The 12,097-nt window shown below is 36.2% G+C and overlaps 1 protein-coding gene across 1 annotated transcript; it reads right to left on the reverse strand.

Moving 5' to 3' along the window:
- Positions 1,583-2,738, reverse strand: LOC104707528 (non-specific lipid transfer protein-like 1). Its single transcript, XM_010423901.1, has 3 exons — positions 2,382-2,738; positions 2,114-2,152; positions 1,583-1,901 (listed from the first exon to the last, which is right to left on the reverse strand). The coding sequence occupies exons 1-3, from the start codon at positions 2,731-2,733 to the stop codon at positions 1,801-1,803; spliced, it is 492 nt and encodes a 163-aa protein (XP_010422203.1). The 5' UTR covers positions 2,734-2,738; the 3' UTR covers positions 1,583-1,800.

The following is a 12,097-nucleotide window of genomic DNA, read 5'->3' on the forward strand; positions in this document are numbered from 1 at the left end:
TGTTACCATGGTTTTGGTCAAAGCTTCATGGAGACTGGTCACAAGGATTAATTAGCATATGCAAGTACACATGGCACATCTACAGACATATACATATTTAAATACGCATACACATCATAGTAAGATAAAAGTAATGTATGAAGAATCATGTAAAGCAGTTAAAGAAGCACCATGGTTTTCAAAAAGTACGTATAATATTAGGGTAACGGTAAAAGTATCAATAGGGTTATGGTTAATTAAGATCACTTTACTCAGAGTTGTTCCTCAGAATTATTCCTATTCAACCAATATTTTTTTTTTTTTCTTTGACAGCCCAGCTGGAGACTTTTGGAATCCAGATTTGGTGTTTTTCAGAGTTTTTTATTTTGGTCAAAGGGCGTTATCATTTCACGTGAACACGATGAGCTAGGGACTCGGTTTGTATATTACCATCATTAAATATAAAATGTGTTGATATCGTATTTTTTTTTTTTTTGACCATCAGCCTCAGCTAGTTGGCCCATTAGCCAAATTTCTACGTTCGTAAAAAGCGGGATTCGATCCCTGGTGTGATAGTACTTTTTATAAATGGATTTATCTCATGTCACTGCACTAAGGTCACTTCACATCGTAATTTATGTAATGGAAATGTAAAATCAATTGTCACAACAACTATTTTTTTTATATATATTTAACTGCAATTTGAAGCAATTTCTCTTTGTGGAAATCACACATGCAAAGTTGCAAACTATANTAAAATTTATAACATCGGAAAGTTTAATCTTATTTTGCTATAGTTGTTCCAATTCATAATTTTTTAAAAATAAACAATTAAAAATATATCTATAAATTAATAATTATTAATTTACACTATAAAATAATAATTATTAATTTATAAATAAATTAATATCACTATAAATTAATAAAATGTCTTAGTTCCAACATTATTAATTTATAGAGGTTTTACTGTAACTTTGAGTTGCAAACCAGTACGAACTAGCCAAAATACCTCATATTTTATAGTTTAAAGTATTAAACTTTTGTAGAAATATCTCTATCTATTTACGCTTATTCAAAAAAATAACATTAGTTACTGAAAAGATTTTTTAGAGATCGAAAACTTAGTCACGATCTCGTAAACAAATGATTATTTGTATAGTTTTTTAAGAAAGGTATCACGAAAACGTGTTTTTTAACTGATTCAAAACTTATATCATTAAAATTACTCTATTAAGAAAAAATGATATATTATTATTTCTAATTACTTTATATATGGCTGAAAAGGAAATAATACTTTTTTTTTTTGGTTTTAATGTGAAAAGGAAATAATACTTAATAAAATTATAGAGTCTGAGCTAATTTATTAAAGCTGTTGATAAAGAAAGAAGTGCATAGAGGACTAGTTAAGAAGTAAGATTATTATCTTCATAATATCATATCATGTGATCATATATCTCCGTCATTCTTGAAAACTTAATATATAAATATTGCAACACAATCTCAAATATCTCGACAGTAATTGTCTCTTCTTAGTAATATCACAATATTATACACGTGATCAAAAGTTCTTTATTCTCACAACACTATTACAATTTTGTGACTGATAAAACGCATCTCCCTCTTTTTTTTATGCATCGGTGAAACAATATTGACGACAAAAACAATTTTGAAGCCAAAAACATTCAAAATTGTAAATGTAAAAAACAAACAGCCGAAATTAAAATCCATGGAACTAAACCAAAGTCCAAACGTAATTCTCACATAATGTGGTTATGACTTATGAGCGTGATCATGACGATCAAGTCCAAAGAAATTAAGATTTTAATAAAACATCGCAGAGATCGTGATCAAGACGATTCCGACCAAGCCTGTTCCCGCGAGTTTGCTTGCAGTTGCAGCATCCTTGTCAGATTCGGTTGGTACTAGAAATGGCAAAACAAACATTTTTAGTTAAAACTTTTAAAACCTAAGAAAAGATATTGCAATGTAACCGTTCGATTTAAGTAAAAACAATATTGCTCAACACTTTCCTCGTAATTCGTTACGATTAACACTGAAAACAATAAGTAATAAATCAGAATTGTTCCCCTATTCCTCCAAAAAAAAAAAAACATAGTATAAGAATTGTTCCTACCTGGACTTGGTGCTTTCGTCTGCGGCAAAGGAGCTTGAGCTAGTTTAGCCAAAAAAAAATAGAAAAAAAAATTTGAAATTCACTTAAGGAAACGTAGTGGCAAAACTTCAGATAAGTGATATACATATTTAGCGCATGATGTTTTTTAGAGATATGTTTAAAATGGTTAAACTCATATTAGGAATGAACATTAAACATATACAAAAAATGAACCGACATATTGCTATCTAGTGCATATAATCGATAAAGACTGTAACCAAAACGTTACCAGTAGTTTTGGAACACAAGTTTGGATCGGCGGTGAGTCCACAAGTTTGGGAGAAAAGAGCGTTGAAGGTGGTAACATTGAAAGGGACAAACAACATAGGGCTTTTGATAAATTTGCAAAGACAAGATAGCTGCGTGTTCACCGCAGTCTCTATGGCAGTGCAGCATTCCGGCGACGGAGTTCCTCCCTGAATAATTGCTGGAGCACAAACAGCCAAACCCGAAGTACAGTTCATAACCTCGTTGATTGCAGGACTAGGAGCCAGCGGGATATGTGGTCCCTGTCCTGAAACAGTCGTGGCTACCATCAACAGTGTGGCTAAGAGGAAGATCACGGCGGTTATCTGAGCCATTATTAATCGTCAGTGGATCGCTTTAATCCGATTGTTGTGCTTTCTTAACTAGTAATTTATATACACAACACAACCGTTAAAACTATAGTTTTAATTCACATTATGATATACACCGTACCCTAATTGACATAGTTTATTCGTGGACTTTTGTAACAGAATGACTTATTCAGTTCCTAAAGTAAGATAATTCTTTGCACGAAAAATTTTATTAGGAGCTAATGGTCAATGTTTGATCTGAATTTTCTTTTTGAGTTTTTCAGTTTCGAAAAGAAAAAGTTCAAATTTTAAATTAATATAATACATAAATTTGGTATTGTGTTGGTTTTGGCTCAATTTTTTGGATTTTAGAATATACAAAATTAGTTTTCAAAGTTTCATTTTTTCGTTAAAAAATAAAAATATAATTCGTTTTTAAAATATAACTTGTTCGATTTATTTTAATCCAATTTATTATTTAGTACTTTATCATAACAAAAAAAAAAGAAAAAAAATTGTCGTTAAACTTGGTCTACTACAGCGATATATATATTTTTTTTTCAAAGTTTTAGTTGCAAGTTGATCAAATGGAGAAAAAAAATTAACCAGCAAATAAATTCTCTTTTTTTTTTTTAATTAGTAAGAGGTTCGAGGCCTAGACCCGTACATCCCCTCAGACCAGGGACCGGAGCATTTTATATGGTCCCCTCCCAAGCAATAAATTCTCTTTCGTAGAAAGATAACATGAATTTCCCTGAATAATATAAGACTAGATTAGGACCCGTGCTACAGCTAGCACGAGTTGAAACTCCTTTTATTTATATTATAATTTTAGAATAAATAATTTATATGATTATTTTTAAACATTTTATTGGGTAAAACATTATGCAATAAAATCATATGCTAAATATAATGACTTGAAAAAATATCTATTTTGTAAGTTTTATATTGTTAATTTTGTAATTTTATGTATGAGAAATGGTTATGTTGTTGTTTGTTTTTATTTTAATTTTTGAACATGTTTGGTGAAAGTTTTTTAATATTACCCGTACTTAGTTAAGATTTTATTATCAGCTGCATAATAAGATCTCGGAAATCACGATTAAGTGTGATAAATTGCCAAGATTTTATTTCTTTTTACGTCTAAAAATATATTTTTATGCCTAACAATATATATTTTGTAACAATACATGGAATACTAAAGATTTTATTTAGGAAAATGTATAAATCATTGGAATATTCTCTTTAAAAATATTCTTTGGGATATTCTTAAATGTATTCATATAGCCCACAGATTGATCAATTAATTATAACGTTTTTTGTAACCAACCTATAACCTATTTTGTAACCAACTTATAAAAATTATATAGTCTAAAAAAAGGTTGAATACTTTCGTTTTATTATATAGGGGATATCGAGAGAGTATCATTATGCACGTCAGAAATGGTCACTATGATAGTTTACTACGCCGGCATGGCATCATATTAAACTTATTAGTTGATGCTATGTATGAAGAACATATGAATGAATGATATAATCAATATATAATAACTGTTGATGAATACATGATGTTAATTTAGGGGTCTTATATATTTTAAGTAAATAACTTTTAAAATCTGCTGTGAATTAGAAGGGTAACTTTTTTTTTTTCTTGAATAAATAGCAAAAACAATGGATTTTAAAAACCCAATATTTTTCATTGGTAGTTCCACACGACACCTACAAAAATCAGTGGTTATGTACCTTTATTATTTACAAAACTAGGATTATACTGCGTGATGAGATTTTTAATCTTGATTTGGGTAAAATACTAGAGAATAACCTGGGACATATATTTTGGGTTCTCATGGTTTAGGTCATAGATGGGAAGTTACAGTGGAACATATAGAGAGAAGGTGAAATGGTACGTATGCTCTTCGGATTCGCTATCATGTAGCCGATGTTGATGATGACAAGGATAAGAGTGCAAATAGACTTCCCATTGTATTGTTAACTTGTATGATCTCAACCGTGATAATTAGTTTTTCACCATTTGAGACATTGACTTGCTCTGTACCAATCCAGAAGAAGTCAAGACGAGTTTTATACTATTGGTTTCCAAACTCAGTAGGAAGTTTTTTTTTTTTTTATCAGATAGTTACATACCTGTTTTGAGTGATTCTGTTAGTGTGGACCAAAACCTAAAACTTGTCAAGATCACTACAGAATCCAAAACTAGTCTATGTCAATAACATCTGCATTTTGATGTCAAAATACATGGTAGAAGGATGATCCTTGATCAACAATAATCAAACACAGAGAGAGAGAAATCAAACAGAGTTTTAAGAACACCAAACAACCTTCTTAGTCTGGAACTGGAATCAGACTTGGAACGTACACATAGCTACAAATAAACGGGTCACCGTAGTGATCAGATCCATGGCGTCCTGTCTCGATTTGTTTTCTGATCCCACCTTGATCAATTTGGTAAAAAGTGATGCAAGCCCACCACTTATCATCATCTTCCGTGACATATCCTTCGCACCATGCCATGATAATTTTGTGATTTCCAATGGAGTATCCCGGACGAGCCATATCAATATGGAACTGTAACAACGGAAGCTGAGGGCATTAAAATATTTGGTAAACGAAACAACTCCATCACTCAACTTGTTTGTCACCCACACCTCAATCTCCGTTGATACTTCTTCGTCACCATGTTGTATATCTTGTAGTAGTAAAGAGAGCCTATCTCCACTGAAACAGCCTAATCGTCTAGTCTCCCGGGTACTAGGACAAACACATACGTTCTTGAACGTTTCCATGGTGAAATCAAAACTTACAACATATGTGGCAGCAATCCAATACATATTACCCTTCACTGACACACCTTTGCAATCAGTATCTATATCCAAATCGACCTTAGCATCAAGAGTTCTCCACGAATCGCCCAAAAAAAATTGTGAAAAATCTTATACTTGGAAAAAAAAGGAAAAATAGATGTTTGATGGAGAAAAAATAAATAATTAGCAGAATAGCTGTTTGATGGAAAAAAAAAGGAATAATTAGGAAAAGTATATCTTATTATATAAAGTTTGGTTTTCAAAGTTACTCATTAACACGATCGTGACACGTGTCAATTGTATGGTTAAGATGTTGACACATGTTAATCTAAATTTATCAAAACATATTCTAAAAAGGATATAAAAAACTTAAAAAAAAAAAAAAGCTAATTTAATTGAAATTCTTTTTAAGAAAAAACCTAATTTTATTGGGGATTTTATTTTTTAAAAAATGAGTATAATTTCATATTTTTCTGTCAAAAAACGAGCTAGAAATTTAATAATCTTAATTTTAAAGTCTAAACCTTCTTACCTCTCCCTATGAATGTTAAGATTTGACTACTTGGTCGGTCTGTTGTGGTCGAATGTTGACAAAAAAAAGTTTCAACCTTGAGATATTTCAAATGCATTAATAAGATATGTGACATGCTATTAATTGATTATATTGAAATATGTTTATAGTTTTTTCTTGAAAAGCAAAATGCAAAAAAAAAGTAATTAGAAATCTATATAATACCAATATACATATGTATATTAGAAAGAATACAAAAAAAAATAAAAAAAAAATAAGCTTTTAATAGGTGTAATCATAGTTACAAATACTTTATAATAAAACAATATTTTAAGTGTGGATCTTTAAAATATGTTGTTTTGTATATTTTGCTAAATATTTCCGTTCTTTGTTTGTAAGATAAGTATACATTTATGGATAAATTATAGAATTAAGTATTTTTTTCAAATATTTGTATGGACTACGGACTTATAGTTCGTACTTGCGTTTTTGGGTATTTTGTTGGAATGATAATTTTATCCTTCTTTAGAACTACAAGAAATTTTTGAATTTTGTTGTTCTGTTTCTGTGTATTTTTGAATGATATGGGTTTGTAAACTCCTTTACTTAGACAAACACAAATTTAAACCTTAAAAATCTTAAAGATTAAAATTCGATTAAACAAAAGAGACAAGAGGCCAAATAGTATATAAGATAAAATGGAGATGAACATGAAGATATTTCGATAATTCGATTAAGCAAAAGAGACAAGAGGCCAAAGAGTATAGAAAATGAAATGGAGATGAACACGAATTAGAGATTTTGATTCGCTTTGAAAGCAAGAACATCAAACATTTGAGCTAATTAATTTGGGGGGAAATTGAAATTTCTTATTTTGATCTGATCGATGTCTAAGATTGGTGCCTTTGGGTTCTCTCTACATTATTTCCTTAGTATCTTTGATTCAAGACGCGATTAACTAAATTTACTAGGTTCATCAGAAGAAATGGTGTTATGGTGATATTTTGTCTATCATAACTAATTTTTGTCTATATGTTTATTACTATTGACCGTGATCATCTTAGTCCGAACAAGTATGGGTCGTCCGTACAACTATGCTGAGGCCGTCCGTACAACTATGCAATAAGGCCGAGTTATCTATGAGTGTATGGAAGAGTGAGGAGGCCTGGTCGCTTTAAGCCCATGAGAAGGTTCGAGATTCTCCTTGTAGCCGTTAGAGAAAAAGAAAGAGAGGAGTCACGGGTTTTGCTTCTCTTAAGGAAACAAGGAAGGGTCGCTTTCACTCTTGGGAATAGCCTTCCCTCTCTTCTTGTCCCTATCACTTAGGCGATCGGTTGTAAAGGGTGTAGCCCTAGTTTTCTTTAGTATAAATAGTCTTATGTTAACATTTGTAAAGATATACATATGGAATCTTATTCTTACATTATTCTCTTTGCCGACTTCTATCAATCTCTTCCGCCTAAAACCAACATGGTATCAGAGCATGTTTTTCGATCTTTGATTCTCTAAACCTACTCTTATTCTTCCTTATACTCTCATTTCTTCAATCTTACTCTCTATTCTAGTTATACTCTTGTTCTATACTCGCTACTCAATATTCTCAGTTTTTTTTCTCTCTCTCTCACAAATCTCGCTCATGGACACTACCAAACCTATTGTTACTCCAGTGGTCTTAAAAGGGGCCAACTATTTGTTGTGGAAAAGAACCACAAAGACAGCGCTGAGTGGTCGGGGACTATGGATCCACGTTGAAACGGACCAACTCCCCCAGAAAGTCACCAAGAACGACTGTAAAGAAGAAAAGGAAGAAGACAAGAAGGCTGAACTCGAGAAGGAAGTCAAATGGTTCCAAGAAGATCAGACCGTGCTTGCCATTCTTCAGAATTCACTTGATGCACCAATCCTTGAGGCATACTCGTACTGTGAGACGGCTAAGGAATTGTGGGAGACACTTGCGAACGTGTAAGGAAATGTGACCAACTTGACCCGAGTGTTTGAAGTTAAGAAGGCCATCAACTGTCTTCACCAAGAAGACTTGGAGTTCACAAAGCACTTCGGCAAGTTTAGGTCTCTTTGGGCCGAACTAGAGATGCTTCGACGAAGCACAATCGATCCGGCTATTCTCAATGAAAGAAAGGAACAAGACAAGGTCTTTGGCCTTCTTCTCACTCTGAATCCGGCGTTCAACGACCTTATCAAGCATATCCTCCGTGGTGACAAGCTCCCTACCCTTGAGGATGTATGTTCTCAAGTTCAAAAAGAGCAAGGGTTGCTAGGCTTGTTTAGCGGTAAGGAGGATTTGGCTACGGCTAATAAGGGGGTGTACAAGCATGTGGACCGGAAAACAATGGTATGCGACCATTGCAAGAAGAGGGGCCATCTGAAAGACAAGTGCTGGATTCTTCACCCACACCTCAAGCCGGCGAAGTTCAAGGCTAATCTATCGCAAGAAGGATCGAGCGGTCAAGGCACCGGAGCAGCAAACCAAGGAGGTGCGGCAGCCACGGCCATGGCGGCTTCTCTTGGAGACCTGGTGAGAAAGTCGGACCTAAAGGCCCTCATCAAATCCATTGCCGCACTAAAGGACTCTGGTACCACTTTCTTTGCTTCAAAACCTAGTACCTCACTTGTTGTTGACTCGGGTGCTTCTCACCATATGATTAGTAACCCTAGTCTTATACACAACATAAAACCGGCTCTAGGTAATGTTATTATTGCTAATGGGGACCGAGTACAGGTTAAAGGAATAGGAGAACTAAAACTGTTTGATAAAAGTTCTAAAGCTTTCTTTATGCCCTCATTTACCTCTAATCTCTTATCGGTGAAGAAAGCTACTACAGATTTGAATTGTTATGCTATTTTTGGACCTAATAGTGTACATTTTCAGGATATTGAGAGTGGAAAGGTTCTTGGAGAAGGAAATGCTAGAGGAGATCTCTATGTCCTAGAGAAAGCTTCAAGTCCTTCTAAATCGTTTTCTTTTATTTCAAGTCTTAATAGTAGTTTAAGTGATGTGTGACATGCTAGATTAGGCCATCTTCACTCTCGTGCATTTGAATTAATGTTGCCTAATGTCTCTTTTGATAACTCTACTTGTGAGTCTTGTATTCTTGGTAAACATTGCAAGTCTATTTTCCCTAAATCAAGTACTATTTATGAACATTGCTTTGACTTAGTACATTCTGATGTTTGGACACCTTCGTGTCTATCTAGGGATAATAACAAGTATTTTGTGACCTTTATTGATGAGAAATCTAAATATACTTAGCTCACCTTGTTACCATCTAAAGATTGAGTCTATGATGCCTTTGTAAATTTTCAGAATTATGTTACTAATCAATTTAATGCTAAAATAAAGGCACTAAGATCGGATAATGGAGGTGAATATACAAGCCACAAACTTAAAGAGCACCTATCTAAGCATGGAATCCTTCAACAGACCAATTGTCCATACACGCCTCAACCAAAATGGAGTGGCTGAGAGGAAAAATCGATACTTATTGGAGGTGGCGCGATCAATGATGTTTCATTCGAATGTCACTAAGAGGTTTTGGGGAGATGCGGTCATGACAGCGTGTTACTTGATCAATCGGACACCAACAAAAGTCTTAAATGACATATCACCCTATGAGGTACTAAACAAAATTAAACCTTCTCTTGATCACCTACGCGTGTTTGGGTGTGTTTGTTTTGTCTTAGTACCTGGAGAACAAAGGAATAAACTTGAGGCCAAGAGCACTAGAAGTATGTTCATCGGCTACTCAACAAGTCAAAAAGGGTACAAGTGTTACGATCCGATCACTGGCCGCACCCTGATCTCTAGAGATGTGAAGTTTCTTGAACAACAAGGTTATTACGACAAGAGGGACTGGGAAGGTTTAAAAGACTTATCTCAACCCAACTCTGACCGAGCAGCCAACTTGCGGTTCCTTCTTGACCATCTGGGCATCACCAAACCAACACTACCTGACGAACAGGACACCACAAATGTCGACCCATTACCATCATCAAGTCAACCAGAAGATGGGCAGGCTGAAAGTTCCCCATCGGACCAAGTTCCTGAACCTATAGTCCCAACAACAACGACAGCTCCTACCGGACAACCTCAGATCGGACCGACCTTGGCACAAGATGACTTGACCCGTAGAGAGGATAGGGAAGACCTTCATGATCAACCAGACCAGCTTTCTACTCAGCCACTACCTCGGCGAAGTAAACGAATCTGATCCCATCCATCTACATGGAAAGATAAGAGGGTATACTACAACAACCAGGCTGTGGCCCACCCTATCCAGGCCGTGTGTTCGCTTGACCTTGTTACCTCAGACCACGCTGCCTTCCTCGGTAAGCTTGATGAGCACTTTGTACCCCAAACCTACGGGGAGGCCAAGCAATATAAGGAACGGCTTGATGCGGTAGATGATGAAACTGCGGCTATGATCTGGAATCGGACTTGGGACGAGGCGGATCTTCCTAAAGGTAAGAAGGCTGTAAGTTCCAAGTGGGTTTTCACTATCAAGTACCTGAGTACTGGCGAGGTAGAACGCTACAAAGCCCGCCTGGTGGCGCGAGGCTTTACTCAAACCTATAGACTGGATTACACGGATACCTTTGCTCCAGTCGCCAAACTCCATACCGTCAGGGTGGTCTTGTCCTTGGCCACTAACCTCTCCTGGGATCTATGGCAAATGGACGTCAAGAATGCCTTTTTTCAGGGGGAGCTGACCAAGGAAGTTTACATGCATCCTCCACCGGGTTTAGAGACCATCGTTGCTCCGGGTAAAGTTCTCCGGCTCCATAAGGCGATCTACGGTCTTAAGCAATCTCCGCGGGCGTGGTATCACAAGCTCAGCTCTACATTTCGTACAAATGGTTTCAAACGCTCTGAGGCTGATCACACTCTTTTCACCCTTCGCACAAACGGTGGCCGGGTAGTCGTCCTCATCTATGTCGACGACATCATTATCCCTGGGGATGATAGGAATGGCATTTGTGCCACTAAGGCTCTTCTCAACTCTACCTTTGATATTAAAGATTTAGGTGAACTTAAATACTTCCTTGGGATTGAAATCTCTCGCTTTCCGGAGGGATTGTTTCTTTCTCAAAGGAAGTATACACTTGACCTTTTACATGAGACAGGTAAGATGGGAGCCAAACCGGTGTCGACACCACTCGAGGAAGGTTACCAGGTCAAGCGAAAGGGGGAGAAGCCAACACCCGGTGCTCCGGTTAACAAGTTGCACAAGCCATATGAAGATGTGGGATGCTACCGTAGGCTGGTGGGCAAGCTTATCTATCTCACTATCACGAGGCCGGACATATGTTATGGGGTGAACCAAGTCAGCCAACATATGAAGGCTCCAACGAACTTTGACTGGCAAACGCTCGAGCGGATCATGGGTTATCTCAAGAGTAGTCCGGGGCGAGGCATTTGGATGGGCAAGAACAGTAATACTGAACTAGTCGGATACTGTGATGCGGACTACGCCGGTGACACAATGGATAGGAGGTCCACGACGGGGTACTGTACATTTGTGGGAGGGAATCTAGTAACCTGGAAGTCGAAGAAACAGAAAGACGTATCGTGTTCAAGTGCCGAGTCGGAGTATCGGGCCATGAAGAAGCTAACCAACGAGCTCACATGGCTCAAATCCCTTCTTAAGGATCTTGGAGTGGAATCTGACCAACCAATCACTATGCACTGTGACAATGAGGCGGCAATACACATAGCAACAAGCTCAGTCTTCCATGAAAGGACTAAGCACATTGAGGTTGATTGTCATAAAGTGCGAGAGAAGATTGAAGAAGGTGTAGTCTTGCCATGCCACACTCCGAGTAAAGACCAGTTGGCGGACATCTTTACCAAGGCTACTAGTTCTCAACTTTGTGAATACATCTACAACAAGCTTGGACTAGTAGATCCCACACATCCTTGATAAACTTCTAACCTGTGGAGATCACACTCTTTTTCCCTTAACATAGTTTTGTCCCATGTGGTTTTCTATGTTAAGGTTTTTAATGAGGTGATCCTTCACGGGTTCCAAGCTTAGTCGTT

This window comes from Camelina sativa, chromosome 8, assembly GCF_000633955.1.
Source record: "Camelina sativa cultivar DH55 chromosome 8, Cs, whole genome shotgun sequence".
NCBI classification, from domain to species: domain Eukaryota; kingdom Viridiplantae; phylum Streptophyta; class Magnoliopsida; order Brassicales; family Brassicaceae; genus Camelina; species Camelina sativa.